The 22972-nt window shown below is 32.0% G+C and overlaps 1 protein-coding gene and 1 long non-coding RNA gene across 2 annotated transcripts in view; one reads left to right on the top strand and one right to left on the bottom strand.

The window, feature by feature from the left end:
- The window catches only part of LOC123698270 (rap1 GTPase-activating protein 1), a 210460-nt gene that overhangs the window by 147695 nt on the left and 39793 nt on the right, over positions 1-22972 (bottom strand). Inside the window, exon 2 of the mRNA XM_045644860.1 lies at positions 7407-7535. Coding sequence (XP_045500816.1) covers positions 7407-7477 — 71 coding nt within the window. The 5' untranslated portion in view covers positions 7478-7535. The remainder of the gene's footprint in view (positions 1-7406; positions 7536-22972) is intronic.
- On the top strand, positions 9956-14022 carry LOC123698273. The gene is made up of 5 exons (XR_006752393.1): positions 9956-10169; positions 10327-10448; positions 10754-10867; positions 11900-12006; positions 13804-14022. It is a non-coding gene; the product is annotated as an uncharacterized LOC123698273 (long non-coding RNA).

The following is a 22972-nucleotide window of genomic DNA, read 5'->3' as shown; positions in this document are numbered from 1 at the left end:
AACTATCATTTAGTAATAGTTTTTTTGTAAGAATTGTTGATTACTTTAGGTTTATTAGATTAGGCATATTTGACAAACCCTATTTAAAGACTTTTCCGTTGGTTAAGTTTACTTATTTGGACAGGAGCCGCGTTAATTAAGCAGTTTGGAATTACGTATAAATTAAGTGCAGTGAAATCAACCTAGTGGATAACGTGACCCAATTATAATTTCACTGCAAAAATTAACTTTTTGCTATAATTTTTCCTGTTATTTTTAATATTTCACTTCAAATTCAAACATGCCATTTTATTAAATTGCAACCGGTTCTATACATATTGATTACTTTGAGATAAAAATCTGGTTAAAGCTGTGTCCCTACAATTGACATAATAATTATAGCAACCTAAACTCGTTTACTCTAGATGCGCTATTGAAAGCTCCTGAAAGGTTTGCCGGTAAAACTTGCTTTAGATTTTCTTTCCATTTCATTCCTAACTTCATTGTGCTGATCCACGCCTACGGATGCTCCCCACAGCCAGTCCTGTTTCTTCCTGCAAACGACTTTTTGTACTGACGCCGTGGCATTTGAAATTGTATTTGAAAGCTCTATAGCCCTTGAATGGATTTGCGAAATATGATTTCGAAGAAAACATTTCTAATGGGGACCTAGATCGAGTTTATCTTCATAGAACGAGGTTTTTTTTTTATTTGCATTATATATTAACTAGCTTCGCCCGCGACTCCGTCCGCGCGGATGTCGGTCTTTGCGTGGATGGTTTATTTCTCCATTTTGAGTAACTCTGACAATGACATCTTATAAAAAAAAAATTAATCACATATTTGGGTTTGGTATCGATCCAGTAACACCCCCTGCTGCTATTGCTAGCCTTGAGCGCGGGGACCGAATCGAGAAATTCCGTAACGAAAAAACCTCACGCTCCCCACTCCGACGGGCTCGGAGGTGTGGCTTGAAGGCATGCTATGCAATAGCTTTACCGCGGCAGTCCCTGGAGCCTGGACCCTGAGTGCCACACGTCTTTTTCAATATTTTCGATGTACAGAATTGACCCTTCTACAGATTTATTATATGTACAGATTTTCTACTAATACCAGTAAGTCATTGTTGAAAACTTGTTGAAAGAATTTGATGCTGCGATCGGAATGGATTAATTAATGTAGATAAATGATATGAATAATTTAATAACTCATTCACTGGTAAGTATTCTAAATGTCTGGTTAGGTAGCTTAGTTTATAATTCTTGGAAGCAGATGTGTCTTGTTAATTTGGAACCCTTTCTTCAAATTTAATGACGCGTTTCTTCATAATATTGTTCTTGGAGTAATTTCCTTTCAAATGTCGAAGTGGTCATACCTATATTATGATGTATTGGTATTTTTCTGAAGTAATTGGGGTATAGTGAATAGTCACGGTTATATAAGTTTAGTGAATTAGCTAGGTATAAGTATTATAACTTTTATAAAAAATATACTCATACAATTTTGGACTGAGCATATACCTAGGTATTCTTAAGCGCTTATATACCGCATTCGCTTATAATCTCTGCCAGACAACCTTTGTTTTATTTTTACACAATTTAATAAAATTGAAAATACGTACAAATTCTTTTATCTTCATTTATTATTTCAAATTTAATAAAGAAGAAACATTGAGGTATTACGTACTACGTAGTACATAGCAACTCGGTGTTTCTACTCATTGAGCTACTATACGTACTACCGTAGTATATTATTATTAGTCTGTGGTACTACGTACGCACGTAAGCATAAAAAAGAATATTCAGTTTATTTATATAAGCGCCATCTAGTTACTGTTACATTTAACAGTATCGATTGAATTTTAGACGAATGCTTGACATTGACTATGGATTGTCACATCAAGTTTATTAATTATGCGCTAGATGGCGCAGTTTTAAAAATCTATTAATATGCAATGGCTTCATTTATTAAGTTTAATTTGATCTTTAAACTGCTTTAAACAATATTATAATTTATTCTTAAATGTTGTACTTATATAAACACATAAAAAAAGAAGATCAATAGTCGATAGACAATGCTATACAATATTATGTAGGTACCTAGGTATATCGCTAAATAAAAAATACTTTTGTAAATCAACATTCTCAATAAAGCTAGCTACTAGGTAGGTAGTAGCACAGACAGTAGGTAATATTATTCTGTGATATGCCTAGGTACTTAAAAATATATGATTTATTTTTTATTAACGCTAACAAAACAAAACTCGTGTCTGAATGTAATATTACGAGACCTTACCTGAAGAAAAGTAGTGAAACTAACATTATAATAATTGCACCAGTATAACCTGATCTCTGCGATGCTTAACAAGATTCAATTTCCAGTAGCTGTGGCAAACTTCTAAAAGTTCTTGTTAAAGTGGTCGATCTAGATTTCTTGTAAGCGATATTTTCTTTAGCCTTCGAGCGGGATAAAATGACATTGTTACGAGACGTGTCCGACACGTTAAACCTTTATCAAAGGTGAGGGAAATGATTTATATTGACAATATTGCTTTAGGTAAATTGATACTTCTACAATAAAGGCCTAACTGAGCGCACATGTCAAAGTTAGTCAAGGAGAAAATGTAAGGCGTCTTTTGAATCTGTATCAGTCACCAGATGTTACTAAAGTAAGTACCTACCGAATAGTTTTATAGGGTATTAGGGTTAAATCTTGCTATTATTTCTGAAGAAGCAGTGTTCTTTTAGTAACATCATTTACCTTAGTTAGAAAAGTGTAATCTTTTCAACCAAATACACTTTATAAAAGCTTATGTCGCTTTTTATCCTAAGCAGAAATTACCTAAGGATTATTATATTACGAATATCTAAGGATTATTATATTATATATACGAATAATAATTAATCTTGATAGTTTCATTTTGTTATTTTAGCGATTTTACAATTTTTGTGCAAATTATACCAATCACCAAAACCGATCACCCCATCAGCTATCAGCAGAAGAAAACATCTCGCGGAAACCAGCATGGGACATAAAGAAGTAAAGTTGACGATATAGGATAATAATATTATGACGTCTACCAACCCGCACTTGGCCAGCGTGGTAGATAACTTGGGCATAGCCCATAGGAAGCATACCTATTGGCTGATTATTTTTTCTACTTTTATACAAATGCAGCTATGTTAATTTAAAATTGATACTGATCACAAATGACATGTTATACATTTGCAATAGTAGGTAAGTAGTATTTGCATGTTATAGACGCAATCCATTGTAGGAACTTGGTAGGTGTCAAAACATTATTTTGGTAATGCATCAGAAAAAATACGATTTCAAAAACACTGAAATTATTCATCTATTTTGATAGCTATCATAATATTTCTTAACAATCGTAACACACTTATATACAGTTAATTATTACCTTTAGACGTAATAAACTTTAAAATTAATTGTTTTTTACACGGTTCGTTGATAATAAACGGAACAGCGATATACTGTTGTTACAGTTTCTAGTTGCTTACTAGATATTAAATCCATACTAATATTATAAATGCGAAAGTAACTCTGTCTGTCTGTCTGTTACTCAATCACGCCTTAACTACTGTACCAATTTGCATGAAATTTGGTATAGAGATATTTTGATAACCGAGAAAGAACATAGGCCACTTTTTACCCCGGGAAATAGGATAGGTTTTTATCCCGGAATTCCCACGGGAACGGGAACTACCTATGCGGGTTTTTCTTTGACTGCGCGGGCGAAGCTGCGGGTGGAAAGCTAGTATTATATAAAAACTTGGTATTTACGATTAAATTTTATTATGAAGTCTCCGGTGTCAACGAAACAAATAATAAAAGTACGAGATTAAAAATATTTTTAGAGTATTATCAAAGACCTGCCAGCGACTTCGTTTCAATAACCTATTATTATAATATTATACTTTAGTATGTTTTTTGAAATAATTTATAAATATAATCTACTTAATATTGTTCAATATCTTGTGATTACATTTTATTTTATTAAATTCCGTAAGATACATTAAATTGTGTACAATATTAAACGTTCATTAATATGCACATATTACTTATGAAAATGAAAATGATAATAGATAAAGTGTTCCGTTACAAAAAGTAATTTATAATTATATTAAAAACAATAAACCTGCCTAACCAGCATTATTCTAAACGTACCGCATCATGAATCACGCAAGCGAAGTTTTTTCAGAATTCACACTATATAGCTCATTTTAAAAATAATCATTCGGAGTCCGTGTATACAGAGTTAGCCACAGGATATCTGGAAAATTATCCACTTGGCATGTACCTTTTAAGATATTGATCTTAGAGATACATGCTGAGTATATTGCTGTTGCGAATTAGTTGCAATTTTATATGTGTATTTGTCGACAATGTTTTATATCTAGCTGCGATGATATAGCGCGCGCCGCGGCTCACATTGGTCGAGAATGAAATCAGTTGCAACTGGCCTACTCAAGTATACGATATTTTGACTCTTTTGGGATTTTCGTATAACGTAGTTTTAAATTTTGGTATTTATTATCCAGGTGCCTATTGAAGGTATTTTTCTTTATAGTGAACAGATCTCAATCCTCCTACCAAGTAAAAATGAGATTTGTCTTGCAGTAATGCGTGGTTGAGCTTTAAATTCATCTTCAAATTAGTTCATAATAAGATAATTTTAAATAAGAATTTAATTAAAATTCAATTTCAAAGCTCATGGCTGATGCCTGAAACGTGAAACTGTACGATGCGTTAGATGTAAAGATGTAAGGAAAAGCTTATTTCTCGTTCCTAATAGAATCTTTGTATACACACACGATTAAAATTTCGAATAAAATTTACATAATCTTATAAGGATTTGGGACCGCTATCTCAAATATCGGGATCGAATATAGGAACTCTTTAATATGCTTAGAACTGAAACATAAAAATCCTTTTATTAACCTACGCAAAAATGCCACAACTATCATTATTCCATTCCTATTTTCGTAGCGTTATCCCATTTAGAAGCTCCAGAACAATATTGACGTAACTGTTGTTATGTCATAGAACAGGAAACATATAATTACTAATTACATTATTGACATTCAAGTTTAGTTTTTGGTAGTTTGCCAGAAGAACCGTCGTACATTTTTGCTCCCGGCGACGCCGAGGCGGCAGACCCGGCGACTAACTTCTATTTCTCATTTAGTTTTACGATCGCAAACAATTCCATACAATGTCTGTGTTGTATTGAAAAACCTTACTTGTTTTGATCTTTCTAGGCCTTCTCCTTGTGTATACATTAGGATTAATGGTCCTTAAGGTGCCTTGAATCCCATCGCAAAGTTTATAGATACTTTCGCATTTATAGATGACAGTCGATGGCCCATGTTATTTTTTTAGATCGGTAAAAGTTTTCCTAGGATGTTTCTTTTTACGTCACCATTTTACGCTAGAATCTAGATGTTAGTACAATATTTACATTTAAAACGAACCAATAGAGTTAAGCTAAGTTATTCAAAAACATGTCAGGCTTTTCCAATAAAATATTCCGTTATAACATCAACACATAGGCATTCATTATGTAAATATCCATAAAATAACTCTTATAAAACTGTCAACAGTTCAAAGCGAGAATTCATATGATGGAAATTGCTTAGTCAAAGTTCGGTATGCAAACGGAATTTGAATGCTTTGACGCAGAAAGTTTTTTAAACTGTTATTTGCTAACAATTCCACAGGCGGTGTTTCGCTTGAAAATCGATAGCACACCTACAAATAGAATTTATGTGAACTAGATCAGGGTTTATATGGGTTATTCTGGAATCCTGAGGCTTAATGTGAAGGCTGGCGGCTCCTTGGGGACGCTTCAATATTCCTAACTCCACTTACAGTTGATACGGTTAATCTAAAAATACAGATAAATAAAAGTATAAGTAAAGAGAAATAATACAATTCAAAATGGTAAGTTGGTTTGATTATAAGTCTAATTTACGGCTTAATAAACTGCAGATTTTTTCAACAGTTCTACTTCTAACATCTTTATAATATCTTTTGACAAAGGTGGTTTTCCTTGATTAGTTAAAAATTTAGAGAATCAAATGGACGTGTATACAATCCGATATAAACGAGTATAAGTTAATAAGTAAGAAGAAATAACTTCCATTCGTTTCAAAATAGATGCAATTAAATAATTTTCTGTAAGGATCCCTCGATTCCCGCTCTGGGTTGGCACGGAAGGCTGATCACCTACTTATAGAGATAAAGAAAATCGATTGAAACAGACGCGACACGGGACTTCACATTGTGCCTCGTCACATAGAAACTAATGGCAGATTGTTTACCTTACGTACTTAAATCCCTTCTATATAATTTCCTTGATGGTCCTATCCGATTTTGTATCCCTTTTGACAAACGGTCATTGATAGTGTATCCTACTATTGTTTTACGATTTTCTTCGATAGTCTTTCCTTTTATTTCTCTACACTAATGTTGTTAGCAAACAAGTGTTTTTTTTTTCTTTAAATAAACTGAAAATTACCAGATACTTTTAATTTTTAACACGCTCACATGCTCACCTGTATGTTTGTATGTAACTAACTGACTCCTTTATAGTAGATTTCGACGCACTTTAAATGCACAGATTTAATTAAAACTTTGTACACTTGTCAAGGATCATTATTGGCAATACAATACTTTCATTACTTAATCTTAATAATGCATAATTAAAGTTAAGATTACTAAGGTTATATTAGTAAGGTTTTTAATAATAAATTGAAAAATATGTGTAACATTTTATTCTTCACCAGTGCCTAGTGTAAGAAGTAGTGTCTTGTGTATAAACTGTTTCTATATTATTATTGCTGGACGAACAGCTTATTTATGCTTATATTATAAAGCTGAAGTTTTGTTTGTTTGTTTGTTTGAACGCGCGAATCTCAGTCCGGTCCTGGTCCGATTTGAAAAAGTCTTTGGGTGTTAGATAGCCCATTTATCGAGGAAGGTTATGGCCGGACGGTGTTGGGGTCGGGGGTTCGGGGGAACGCGGATGATGGAGCGGGGAAAGATCCATTGTCTGCGCGTTGGTGGCGTAAGCCTTCGTTCCAGCAGCCGCCAGCGAGGGGGGTTCTAGTGGTGGGCCTGGAAACGGGCATCTGCTGGGCGGGACACGCGGTAGAGTCGTAACCGTTCCCGCAGTTCCGTCCAAAGCAGCGCGATGGAACAGAGTGGGGTTTTAGTCGGTAAAAATCCGACATAACCACGGCTCCATCCCCGGGAGCCGGGGGTATCTAAGAAGATTTCCCCACTATAAAAAAAAAAAAAAAAAAAGGCTATATATCATCACGCTAAGACCAACAGGAGCGGTGCAATGCGGGTGAAACCACGGGGAAAAACAGCAGCAGTATTATCATAAACATTAAACTCACCCATTAGTTTGCGGCTCCGGATTCTCTTCATCATTACTGACGATTGACTCTAACATCTGTATCTTCAACATTGTGATTGATTACATGACAGTATACGTTTCACTTGCACTAGCACTAATCACTCGGATCCTGGAACAAAGAAAAAAATACATATTAGATTATAATATTTACGCATTTCCTTGATATTATTTGTACAATTTTTTTATAAGTCTTGGTTGATTTTTTTATAATTTATAATATAAAGTTATGAATTTTAAGAATGCAACAAAAACAGTTTTCCGATTATTCTAATCAATGACAAAAAACTACTTTTTCATTGTAATACAATTATTTGATTATATTTTCTGCCTCTCAAAAGCACCGTTTCTCACGTTTAAGTATAATAATATAGTGTTCAATTTTACATATATAGTGTTCAATTTTACATAATAATACATTTCGAAATCATCAATTAGCAAATTGAAACGAACTGAACGAGTCAACGCCAACTTTACAACATCTCAATTCGCCAAAACATCCAAAAGTATTTTAACCAAGCAGGCTATTTATTTTCTGTTAACAATCCAGTTTTCGTTGAAACAAGTGTGGATTTCCACTGAATAATTATACAGTTCTACGATATTATGAGTTTCCAGCATCTTTTGAACTTTACACCCGAGCGCTTTCCACTTCAAGTCTCTTTGATCGTTGTAATTAATTGGAATAGTTAAGGCTTTCTGTACTACTAGTAGTTCTGTTGGTATAACCTTCTGTAATTTAACAATGTCAATATGATAAATGGTGCAAATGTATCCGCTCTTTGAATAGAGCCTTTTTCAGTTTGTCCCTTAGCCATAATATAATCCAGCCCCAAACAAATTTTATCTCTAAACTATGCAGAATAATAGAAAAAGAAATATAATATTAATCGATAATTACGCTCAAATTATAAAATATGTTTAATATGAGATACATAGTATCGAACTTCTACCTACTACACAGGTAATTGTTAAGGGATCGTTTGTAAGGGTCATTGTTCACTTGCAATTTTAACCGCTTTCCATTTCTTTTACCTGCCATCCGCAATTGTCTGGACCTTTTCTGACGTCACCAAGGATGCTGTGGACAGGGTTTTTTTTCTATGAATCCTAGAACGCGATGGCATAATTTTTCTGAATGCAACGTATATTAGAAATTTTGGGATATTAGAGTGTAGGAGTCCGTTTCTACGCGGGAAGCGTGACTGGGTATCCGTCCTCGATTTATTGGCTTGTTGTGAAGTACTATGTGGTATGGATCATTGCATCATAGGGCAATTGCTGTTTGATGAGGAAAGAGAGGTGCTGTGCACCCATAACCACTGACGTAGAAGATTTGACTCCTTTTTGATGGAGGGGTAAGAAGCTAATGGAAAAAAATGACAATATTTGCGGCAGGCAATTAGCGCACTGAACGACAATACTTATACGAGGAATAAACAATGTATTTTTTTATAAAATAATGTAACTTACTATAGGTATATCATTTTATTAAAATAAAATCGAGGAATTAAATATGTGGCAGGAAATGCATACATTTTATAGGTATGTTATCTAAAAATTGTTAATATGTACAGTGTACACATTAGAACATCATGTTTATAATCATAATCACACATAATCAAATCGAACAGATTAAACTCACAGGTTTACTAATCAGTAAACCTGTGAGTTTAATCTGTTCTACGATGTTTAGATTAGAATAAAAATGTGTGTTTTGTAAATAATAAATAAATAATGTATAAATAATTTTGAAATTGGAAGAGAATCATTAAAAATGAAATAAACTTACGTAAGGCTTCAACTATAGTATGTATTTACAGGTTTTAGTTCTCAAATAAATATAGTATGAAAATTAATTAAAAATAACTTAACCGCAAAAGATTATTCAATACGAAGTAAGCATGAGACAAATAATGCAAAGCACGAAATATAACATTCATGCTCATTTACACCAAAAATATCCTCCTTCTTCTTTCTTACTAGCAAAAATGGTGTCAAAGCGTCTCCTACAGTGGTGTGAGAACAGTAGACTGAACTCCGACCAAATTGGACATAGGAAGAGATTCCGGCGCTAACCTCTCCCTACGCCCGTTAAAACCTGCCTTAGCAGTTCATATCTGACAATTTTGAACTGACCGAATACGGCACAGTGTGGCCTAGAATATAAGTCATAAATTTTTCAAACCTCATGACGTAGTAATACGCCTTCCAGAGGAGAACTAGACACCGATAGATTTGTATCTACGTAATTTTTTATGTCAATTTCATGCAAAAATATTTATAGTGCGATTTAGGCTTTGTACTCAACTTAGAATAATAGCTCATACTATAACTAAACATGATGTTTTAATTTCGTAATTGTAAATAATATTGCAAAATAATAAATATTTTATTAGTACTATTATAATACGAAATATGTGAAAAAAAATTTCATGAGACAACGTTATTCTATGCGGGTAGTTTGTTAATTGTAACGTTATAACTACCCTTCCAAAATGAATATTATAAATCTGTTACGTAGAAGTTGCTGTCACTACTGCAGTTTAATCTTTTTTATTACAGTTAATCAATAGGTTATTAATTCTCTCAGTGTGTAAAATTTAATTAGTGCCTATCGATATTATATAAGTAAAAAGAAAAAAAAATGTGTAAAAGCTGAATTCAACGTAGTATTTAGCGTTAATACAGGGAGTACGAATATTGGCTCGTAGTATTCCAGTTCGTGTGGTGGAATATTATAAAGGTTTATTTCGATGTATATTTATGTATATCTCAAATAGTTATTATTTTTTGTGTACCAACACAATATATAATGCTAATTTAATATAGGTGATTGATATTACCTAAATACTTAAGTAGCTATACCCCATGTATGATTATTAAAGATTATTGTGTTTCAGCTAGCAAACATTTTAATAACATGTGTAACGTTAAACGATGACATGGATTTAAAAAGATTAACAAAAACGTTAAAACCACAAGATAAGAGTTTAAAAGGTTTTGGTGTAATGAATTGATATAGGTAAGTATGTTAAATTTTTATTAAATATTAAATATTATAATTAAGTATTACTAACGTCTTTATTACATAACGAATTAAGTAATTAACTAAAACAACAACACACAATTTTGTCTAATATTATAATAATAAAAAAATGTATATAATCTACTTAGTACTTACTGAGAAACATAATATGGCTAATAATATAGATAGTATTATTTTTACTTTACCTACCAGTGATAATATAGTGAAATATTCCAGGGAATCTCTCTTACAGATTAGGTACAACGTAATTTATACATAATATTATTATCTCATTGTTACAGAGAAAGATATTGCACAAGGAGAAAATACTTGTATCAAGATTATGGTAAAGGCAGCTGCAAGGAATAATTTTCATGAATACATAATATTACATCCATAATTGTGACGTCATTAAGGTATTACATTATCTTCTGTACAAAGGTCGAATTTTGATGAACGAAACAGGGTGGTTATTTGAACAATAGGTGCTTACTGTACTTCAATAAATCGAATGAAAATACTTCAAAAGATATAACATTGGCACTTATATAATGTTAGGTACAATATATTAATAACTAGCGGTCCGCCCCGGCTTCGCCCGTGGTACATATTTCGCAATGAAAGGTAGCCTATGTTCTTTCTCAGGGTCTAAAGATTGTCTGTGCCAAATTTCATCGTTTGACCGTTTAAAGTGAGTCAAAATCGAGTCTAAGGGAGCCGGTTACATACATACATGATACAGGTTATACAGAACTATTAAAAGCGTCTTTAAAACTTTTCAAAAATTACTCTTTATAGCCGCAAAAAGTGGGAACAAATTCTCTACACTGGTGGGGTTTGGTTATCTGGAGTCGAAACTCACAAACCTGTGTACGAGGCTTCATATTTGATTATGTCTTCTCACGTTAGTTACTTTTGTGTAAAGGTTAACTTTAAACAAATAGTCATCTGAATGGGCGGCCATATTAGACCGGCATGACCGCAAACCGGCTTCCCCTGCAGAGAGCGGTTCCCATTCTGACAATGTTATCAAAAGACATATATAGTTAAGGCAACAAAAAATTTCAATTGCGCGATTCAGACTCAATATATCTGTTTTGGACATAATGCAAAAATTATTAAACAACTATATATTTTGGTACTATATTTGGTTTTAGATTAAAATAATTATGTTTTATAAGCTTCCGTGGTTTGTATTTCGAAACCCATTAATGATGCAACACTTATATTTTTGTAGTTACATAATAATATTATACACTATAATAATTTTTGAAATTTCACCACAGATACATAAAATTTTCAATTTAAGGAAAAATAATAATAAATAAATATATTATGTGCCTTTATTAGGACGAGAGAAAGCAGTTGTTGCCATGAAAAATATAAATTGATACTGCCAAAAAAAAAAAACAATTTTCAACTTAAAAAAAACTTATTTTATTTTTTAGCAACAGGAGTGTAGGTAGCATCCAGGCATGAATTTTTGCAAATGCCACGCCGAGTCCGCCTGTTCTTGAACATAGGGTTGTCAAGTGTTTCGTTTTTCTACTTTCTTGTAAGTATATGAATAATAATTAAGATTTGACTATGTTTTTGAATACACGTGAGCTTCAAGGTTAGTTATACATATATGATATTACATAATCTAATAGATTATTATTCTGATATCTTAAATTATCATCTGCTTGTAAAAAGTGATGTCAAAATATTCTTCGTCATGTGTGTTGAAATTTTCAAACATGCACTCGGTGCCAAATGTCGAAAATCATCTATAAGGTTGAGGTAGTCACTGGGAGGTTGAGGTCACAGGAAAAAGGTCCTTATGACCTTGTAATAGAGATATTTTCAGCTCTCTCTCACTGATTTCATGCGAAGAAACGGACACCCATTTTTCTAATATCTAATTTCTATTTGAGTTAAATTTTGAAAAAATTTCGCTTGCGCGTTTTAGAAATTCTACCTGCATCTATTTGTCTAGTTTTGGGTTACAATGGGTCCCTAACCTTATCAAGTAAACAATGACCATTTTTTGTTACGTTTTGAGTCCCCGCTTTCTGCAAGGGATGTAGCAGCCGCTCAGATCTTTAAAACATATTGCAGCTAATAGATATCAGAAAGTATTTAAATTTTATGCAAAATACGATCACATAACATATACATATATCTATGCAAAGAATATCGGATAGATAGCTTACAATTTATGATACTGTCACATTCTATTTGTTACTATTTATCTATTCAATATTTACCCCATATACTTCTTTGTATTACAGATTAATGTGTTATATAAGATTGTATAATATTTATAATAATATAATTTCTTTCATAATTGCGATTTGTTTTAAATAAATAATAAGAAAGAAAGGAGTAGGCAACCCTTACTCAAGGGGTTAAGCAGTGGCTCTTAAATTTGTGTTTCATGAATTAATTCTTAGAAGTTTGTGTGTAAGACAAAATTACATTTTTCTTGTAAATTTTCATAGTATACTTATATAAGTATACTATGAAATCTGTAAATCTGTATATACAGATTTGCATTTATTTACCTATATGGTTTGGCTGGAAGATTGCTATATTATTCAAAATAACAACAAAATGTGAATAATATGGGATATTTTCACAAATATTATTTACATGTTTTTAAAAGGATTGTTAGTTGGTACTAAGATAATCGTGAAATGTAAAAACAGTTTCTTGTATTCATATTTCAATTTTCTAAGTAGGTAATATATTGATAAATTGACAGATATCTACGTCTATTAGCAAATAATGTTCTTGCTAAACTTATTATTAATGACCAGTAATTTTAAATGATTTATCACAAAATATACTAAATATGATTGAAAAATATTTTATATCTGGACCAAGCTGGGACAAGCTATTGCGGTAGCACTGATAATAGGTACTATTAGGCGGTAGTTTCATTAAAATCAACTGCTATCTCTTATCCATTTTGATTGGATTATTATCCGTTTGTCCAAGTTAATGGAAATGAAAGTATGAGGAAATTGGAGCAAGAAGTTTTTTCGTTCTTTAACTTAGTAATATTATTCATATTGTAGGATTATTCTCGAAGCTCTGCTATTATTTAACATTTAAAATTAACTTTCACTGGAATAGTGAAATTCCTTATTCTGTGTTGAAGATTGGATCAGATTTCCTTTGGTTAATCGGCTATTGGCTATTGAATAATCATGTGTCAGGATTTATTAAAACCTTGTGTCTTTGATATTTATGTGGCAGAAGCAAATTGAGTAATGAATAAGCAAAACTACGTTATAACTATACTTTAAACAGTTAATAATCATTTAAAAATTTTAAAGGAAATTAACGCCCTATCCGTTTTTTTCAGGTTTTCAGCGTTGAATATAATTTCCCGCGCTCGTGAACAAAAAATACCACTAGTAAATATTATAAATACATTTTCACCAGCAACTTCCGAGTAGGTAATGACAGCTCTTTGATACAACGTCGATTAAATAAAGAAATTTACGGTTGACCGATATCGGTGATTAAAATGAAAACGATGTGAGGCCAGATGGAACGGTATATGCAAGGATATATCGATATACAGGGTGTAATCGTTAAGTGTGCACAAGCGATTATTTCGTAACTATTGCAGATACCAAAAAACTTTAAACTGATATCGAAAGTACTTAACCTAATGAGTAAAATGGCCATAGTAAATTTTTAAAAATAAAACGAGAAATATCCAAAAATGTTACATTAAACGCTCCCATACATTTTATTTCCCATACATTTTGTATTCATAGCAGATTTTCGAAGTGATGTCCACATTGTGCAATACAATGAGGAGCTCTATTTACAGTTTCTAAATGAACTTCCCTTCAAATTTGCGAAGTAATTAAAGCAGAAAACCAAAAAAAGAAAGAAAAAGCTAAAATCTTTCATACTTTCTACTAGGTTGATCCAATAGTAATGATAATTGGGTATTTCCTGTGCACATAAAAATATAAAATAAATGTTTTTTGCTTGCTAAGTAATCACAAAAAAATCATATCAACAGTTCACGTTTCCAATTATTTACATTAATTTGAATGTGAACCGTGCGTGTCGGAATGTTTCCCGACAAAAAGAAGAAACAACGATTCGACATGTAGAGGGTAAATTTCTAAATTTTTAATGATATCAGGATAATTTTTTGTCACGTTTTGTGATCATGGACGTTACCCGAGTTCACCATGTTTATGCTGAAACCAAAAAACAATCAATGTCCTGGATGCGAGCTTCCAAAGTGACAATGAAGAAATTCAAAGTGAAAATCAGTAGGTTAGATTAAAGCGGTAGTTTTTTGGGACGCTGAAGGAATAATTATTATGGTGGAATATTTTGAAAAGTTAGCCACTTTATTGGGCTCTTACTAAACAGACCAAATTAAAAGATTGCGGTAGGTTAGTAAGGAAAAGAGATATGGCAAACTGCGGACCTGAACGCTGTTTCACCAAGACAACGCACCAGATCACAAAGCGTCAGTTGCGATGGCTGCCATTCAAAAATCGGCATTCCAAATGCTTGAACACCTACCCTATTTTTTAGATCTAGCTCCTATTTACTTTTATCTCTTTCCTTGGCACAAGAAACACTTTCTTAGCAATAAATTATTTTAAGACGACAGCGAAGTGATGGCCGCGTGGAGGAGTTTTTGTGGATGAAGTCAAAGTTTTTTTTTTAAGTTTAGGAAAAAAAATATTTAAGTATATTTTCTAGTTAGAAGACTATCTAGAGAACTACATAATTATTATAACTGTAATGACCTTGTTTAATATTGATTATCATTACTTTTGGATCAACCCATGTACATGGGATATTCGTATCTCATACTAAATGTATGGGAGGGTTTCAAGTTAATTTTTTAGATATTTCTCGTTTTATTTTTAAAAATTTATTATGGCCATTTTACTCATTAGGTTAAATACTTTCGATATCAGTTTAAAGTTTTTTGATATCTTTAATAGTTACGGAATAATCGCCTGTGCACACTTAACGATTACACCCTGAATAGTTAAGTATTATTTTGTATGAAAATGCATTGGATGTAAAGGTATATAAGGGTAAGTCTAGGTGATAAAAGAGATGGTCTCGAAAAATAGGGATCAATATCTTTTTGTGTGGGGTTTTAAAACAAGCAGTATGTTATGTACTTTAAGAAGTTTTGTCAATGTTGTTTCAAGGAATAGTTCAGGAATACATTAAAATGTTGTTTCGTAAAAAAACCTAAACAAGGAAATTATAGTAAGGGAATGGTAAATTTTATTCCGTAAGAGTGAATATTTTAACCGCTCATATGCTTTGTGCAACCACAGTTGCAAAAATGAAATACGCTAAATTGCTTCCGAAAAAAATAAAGGTGCTACTTTGCTAGTGCTCTGGAACGTGCGCCGCGCGTTCGACCCACCGCTATTAAAACTTAATTTATGAGTTCCGCGTGAGGAGTACTTCAAATATATTGATTGTAATCGATTGCTATTGAAATAATACTATACAAATCTGTGTTATTTTAACAATATATGATTACCATATACCTTTAAAAGTTATGAAATCGTCTAAAGTCTACTAACTTTTAAAGTCGTCTTAATTACATATTTATTACAACGGTCACTAAAATATTACTTTATAACAATAAAACACATGTTAGAGAATAATTTGGTAAGTAAACACGAGTAGAAATCAATAAAATACAACAATTACGGCATATTTTAACACTTCCTTCTACGACACGTAAGATACAGACTAAGATATTCTCAAAATTCTGTTTGAAAGGTTGGTAGTATTGGGTAGAAATCTTGGTAGAAATAGATGAATCAATTAGTTGTCTTTGGTTTAAATACGTAAAAATTAGACTCTGAGAGTATGAAATAAGGTTTATAATCAATTGAAATAAGAAAGTCGCTTTGCAACCACAGTTGCACGAAACAAGATTTGCGATCGTGTTATTGCAACTGTGGATGCACGGAACAAAGCAAGGGGTCATTTTTTTTTTCTGAAGCATATGAGCGGTTAGGGAAACAATTATTACATTCAAACATAGGGATGAGGTGCAGCTATTGATATGTGTTTCCGAAACATGAAGCAAATACCTTTTTTTACATTTTTAATTCTTTTTATAAGGATTACGACACTGAATTGTTGACGTAACAGAGTAAAACATTTAGTACTTTTACGTGAAATTTCCCATCATCATCAAAGTCATTGCCTCCTGTTTACATAAGGACAGACATAACATAAGTTAACAGGCGTCTGTCCATATTATGTATGCATAATTTGTTAAGATTTAGATAAAGCGGGTGAAGTCGCCGGCGGAAAGCTACTAGATAGCACGAAGGGCTGACAATGGCGATAATCCTCAGACAATTCTGGTATTACAACAAAAGAAATAAGCACTTTTTTTTTGCCCGTGCATCGTATCTATTTTTATAATATCCGGATTCCATTGAAGGTAAAACGGTAAAGAAATCATTTTCCAACGCTGATAATATTTACTTCCTTAAGGCCGTGTACGCGGTCCGTGCGCTGTTTGGCTCAAATATGTGATTTTTCAAACCAGATTGTCCATCAACCACTTATCTTACAAACATATGAATTACTAATAATTTTAGGAAATTTTATTGTCTATATAGTTAGTTAAGAGTTTTTTTCAATTAATACAGTATTTGTGAATACCATCAAGATAACTGAGCCGATGATTACTTGATTTCGCTTTTAGTGTCAATTTCGAAGCTAAAAATATCTGAAATCGCTGACAGATCTAACACACAATTTTTTTTAACTAACTGCAAAAATCCTTAATAAAATAGTTAGTTAAAAGATTTTTTTATTTTGGACTCCTAACTTACGAAATTAAAATCCGAACAATGTGAATTTTTTTAGAAATTATAGTCGACAAAATGATTATTTTCACCAAGATATTTGACTTAGTTTAATATTATTTTTACATATTGCAATAAAAGAACGTCTTACTTATAAGATAAAATTTAAAAAATCAACTAAGGTACCTCTATTATTTTTCTACAATTTTTTTAAAAGTACTATAAAACACTGCGCGCGACCCGATTCAAATCAGTCGGCAGCGAGCCTTTCCAGAGAGAGGACATGTTGCTCGGCGCTCTCCTGTGGACCTATGCTGTTCATAGTAAAAGGATAGCGCAAGCCGCGATCTATCGTAATAGATCGCGGAGATTTTGACTTGCGTTAAATTGAATAAGCGAATAAGCTACTTTAGAAAACACGGTTTCGCCCGCATCAATTACAAAGTTTGTATTATTTGTTTGTAAAGATGAATTATCAGATCGCTTACAAAAGTTAGTCGTTTATTTTGCCTTTATGTAATTTAGCGCCCATATACCGATTATAATGTTTTATGACGTCCCTTTTTATCTGATTAGGAACAAAGGATCTATTGTATTATGTTATAACCTTATCTATTTAACAATTAATTTTAGAACTTTATTAATATTAATTTGTATTTGTAAATGAAAAGTAGAGCGGTAGTTAAATTTAACCAAATTGCAAAAAAAAAAAATCTTTTATGCATTTTAAACACAGTTTATACAAAAAATGATTAGCAATGCTTGATGATAAATTATAATTTGGATTTGATAATTTAAAAGTACATATCCTCTAATAATGTTCATTAATTTTCATCCTAAGATCTCGCCACTGAGTGTGCTGATTTATATTTGGGTAGTGTTAAAAAAGGGATGAACACTTAGTTTAGCCTCTGTGCCTTAACTCACGTCGCTTCTACATTTTATCAGGGAGAAAAATATCAGCGAAGGAGGATGATAAAAATGTCCATCATTTGATAAGAATTTAATAGACTATGTCCTTTCGACGTCGCTCAATAAATAGTGTTAGCATAATCAGCGACCAAGATTCTACAGCTAGAACATAATATTGCACTTTAAAAATGAACATTAACACTATAAAATATAGGAGAAATATAGCCTAGTTATATTATATATACGGTAATTTAAAGTACATAATATATGCGTTCGCAACTAGTAATGTCGGATGTGTTCTAGAAAACTAGCGAGCGTATTATCTTATTTGAGCTTGAGAACATAATAAATGTTTTCAAATAAAAATTATTTATTTTATCATATTTTATTCTGCAGTTAAATTTTTTTTGATCTGGATTTTTTAAACGTTCAGTTTGATGAAATTGATTAGAAATATTGCAAAATATTTTGGTGATCCTAGTTGTATAAGGAATTGAAATATGTAATCTAGACACGCGGCAGCGTGTCAAGCCGAGTTCAAGCGAAGAGAACTGGCGAGCAGCAGCCGTGTGTATATTTACACGAACCATTTCGAGCCACTTTTCACCCCCTTTTAACTCGAAAACTATTTAAGTTAAATAAACCAAATTTGGTACATATCAAGAGGACCTCAAGATAAACAAGAACCTTAAATTTCATAAATACAGATTAAACAGTTGCGTAGATATTAATATCCAAAAATCGCAATTTTTAAGACTGACTGACTTATAGACATATACAAAACCTAACCCACTTCCAGATGACCTAGAAAGTTCAAATTTTGTAATCAACTAGGTAATAGTGAGTATACAAAGGAAAAAATCAGAAAATACTGAATTTATCTGTATTTATTTTTTTTTTTCAATGACATTAATTTTGTTTGTATGGAAAAATGGAAAAGTTTATAAAAATAGAAAATATTATATTCACCTAGTTACTAGTCTTAAAAAATAGATCAAAACTAGTCAGTGGCCGAAAAAAAATTTGAAATTCATCAATAAATGACTGAGATATAGATTATTGAAGTTTACATATTTTAGCGCGAAACATCTGTAGATTCGATGCGCCTCTGACATCACACTCGCGCTAGTATCGCTAGGGCGTATTACTTCGATTGCATGATTTCTTTATTCAAAACTGTTATTAAACGTAAAATAAAAGAAAATTGTAATAAAAATATTGCTCATACAGTTAAAAATAATATATAATTTTACAAATTCACATTATTCTTTATTTATGAGTGTTTAGTTCATTTTTAATTTCAGTGTAATGGAAGAAGGCTTTGTCGAAGGTCGAAATGGTTTAATTTGCGTAATATTAATATTAATATAAGTGAAACATCTTTAGGCGCGTTTAGAGTAAAATTTCAAAATCTCGTCATGGCAATACCGTAACGTCATGGAGTAAAGCGACGATTCTTCTACAACGATCTTTGCATCTTTGTAATAGTGTGTGTTTTTAGAACCTCACAAAATATAAACAGTATGTAAAACTAGCCTCATCAAATTATGGGGTTCAATAGGTCATTAGTTGTTTGCTTTGTGAAAATAATTATATTTTTCAAATTAAAAAAGTTATATTTTGGAATAAACATTGTTCTCTAAGGGAAAATAAAACAATTGAGTTTTCAGTCAACCTAAGAACTTAATACATCTATGTAAATAAATTTCTGGACTGTCTGCAGAACTTGGCACACATTTAGATCTCATTTCTTTTTTGGCAAATTAAGTCAACGATTGAACTCGGCTCCAAATTTTACATTTATGTTTTTGGTGGGATAATTGAATTTATTTTATAAAACCATAGAAACAGTACTAATATATTCTAATACCTACTTAGAATATTAATTATCGGAATAACACTCACGTAGATTTTATATTTTAACCTTCTGTGTCGCATATTTTCTGGTCTAATTGCTACTAATTACTACGTTAGACGAACGAATAATGAAAATAATAATTAATGATTATTTTATAATTCTGCACAAACAAATTCAATTTCTTTATACCAGTAATTTTTTCAAATGTAATTGCAAAACTAATAACAACTTTACTAGCTCTATAGAGCGTTTAGCTACTATTATGTATTCTGTGTCTATAGAAAGGGGCAAGCATAATGACAACTATATAGAAACAATGCGTATTGCATGGCAATCACTATTTTCAATCACTTACCAATAAAAATTAGGGAACTGACATCGAATATTTTTAAAAATAAAGTATATAGACTGCTGCAAGCTAAAAATTATTATAGTGTGTAAATTACTGTCAGTAACTGACTACAAATTCGAGGCAAATCAGTGCTGACCCGAAAAAAAACCCTGTGTAAACAGATTTGAAGTAAGTACAGAGGCTTGAAGTCTATGTAAACAGTCAAAGTCAGTCGCGGCGCCGAAATTCGGCGCCGCGATATGGATATTATTGACATATAAAAGGGAACTGTTATGATAAGCTGTGGTTTCAAAAGTAATTCAGTAGAATTAAAAACTGTAAATATAATAATACATATTTGAATTCAGGTGAAACTACTGCATTATCATTTTTTTACGACTGAAAAGCCGGTTTACGATCGTTAAAAGTGTTGCTTGCAAACAGCGGATTTTATATGATCTTTATTGTCTATTGGTATGTGAGGTTATGCATTTAAAATGATTTCACTAAGATAAGACTTTCACAAGATAGCAGTTTTACCGCAAATGAATAAGCAATTTTTCCTTATATAAAAATCACAATTCTTCTTGTCGGTCGATATTTTTGCTACATGAGTGAACCACGAGTTTTTCGCTTTTACACATAATAGTACGCTTTATACATATACACTTTATACTGTTATAACACACTAGGCAACCACCCTGTCTCCGCCTGTTTTGATTGCTTTAACCGGGTTATACACTGGGAAAAATACAGATTATCACTTAGGTATCACTACAGGATCATCCACCTATCGTTGCTTTTGCTACAAGAATTTTCAAATTAAGCTAAATAGTTTTTTTGAGTAAATACTAAAGATAACAAATAAAAGGAGAAAAGGATAAACAAATAAAATGAGACACATAAATATATTTTACAAAAATTATATTTCACGTTTCAATAAAACAGCGTGGGATGTCTTTATTCCGAAGTATTGTATTCTTTGTATTAGATAGATACTATAACATCAGAGAACACTGAACACTTGAATATACTTTCAAAGATCTCTGTATAATATCCTTTGTAATATATCAACAATCCAATATTGGTTTGTAATATGGAAAGTACATCAAATAATATGCTGATTTTTGCGTGTTTTCGGTACCTACTTATAATAACTCTGTCTGTGCATGCGAACCGTCTGAAATTTGAACATAGAAGATAAATATTTGCCAGTATTTCGTTTTAATCCCTACTATATTATTTTAATATGAAGCTGAAGAGTTTGTTTGTTTGTTTGAACGCGCTACTCTCATGAACTACCTACTGGTCCGATTTGAAAAATTCTTTCAGTGTTAGATATCCCATTTATCGAGGAAGGCAATGCTGGAAAAACCGCGGGGCACAGCTTTTGTTAAATTTGAAGAATTTATAGTCTTTTGTGAAACAAATAAAAAAAAATCAAAAAATTAAAAGTTATTTCTATGTGCAGATATTTTGAATGCAAACTGTATGGTGAGCAACCGAATTTTAAATTGGTAGGTCAACTACATAAATAAAACGCAACATAAAACTATAACAATAGTAAAGAACGCAAAGGTCACGTAGACCTCCTAAATTGTTGGAGCCGCCATTGTTCCCATTAATGAATATTCAATGCGCGCGCGCCGTGTTAAATATTTCGATAGAAAGTCTATGGAATAAGTCCTCACGTAGACATGTCCACTCAAGTATCATGACATCTCAATTACACATGCTAAAATGTTATATTTGAATATAAATCTATTTCTTTCTAAAAGATTCTATTGTTTTACCACACAACTTGATGTAAAGAGGCAGATATTTAAATCTATACTAATATTATAAAGCTGAAGAGTTTGTTTGAACGCGCTAATCTCGGGAATTACTGGTCGGATTTGAAAAATTCTTTCAGTGTTAGATAGTTCATTTATCGAGAAAGGCTATAAGCTATATATCATCACGCTACGACCAACAGCAGAGGAGCCACGGGGGTGAAACCGCGCGGTGCAGCTAGTAATGAATATAGTTAAAAAAAGCACACGCTTTATATAAACTTCATGAAACTATTGTTTAGTCACCGATCCTTAATAAGTGAACAAAATTATAATTGAACAACATCGAGTCTAAAGGAGTTGGTTACAGACAAATACCTAACTTACAGCCAATAAAAAAGTGCTAAAAATACAAAATTAAACATTGTATCTTTATAATGACGAATATTCTTGCTGATTGATTAGATTTTGTCTTATCATTGGACTGACTGTCTGCCAATCACTTAAATAATAACTCTTTATAAGTTATTTTAACAAGAATTTATCTTACAAGATTATTCAAATATTGGCTTAGGCTTCAATTAGCAACTATTTGAAACTTTTCGCTCCCGTAGGTAATTGATTCGGGGTATATTTTCTTAGAATATTTATTAGGACGTCTTTGATTTGATTTATCCATTGTTTCCAAAAGGATGATAACAGTCCGAGCTCTAGGTATTATTAAGTATGGGTCAATTGCATTTCACATCTGTATGAATGATCTATTTATCTTTACGGGCAAAGGGGTCTTTGCCTTCATAAATAGGGACCATTTTATATTA

Source organism: Colias croceus, chromosome 15, assembly GCF_905220415.1.
Source record: "Colias croceus chromosome 15, ilColCroc2.1".
NCBI lineage: Eukaryota > Metazoa > Arthropoda > Insecta > Lepidoptera > Pieridae > Colias > Colias croceus.
Note: the sequence above shows the minus strand (reverse complement) of the source record. Positions and strands in the feature narration are given on the sequence as shown.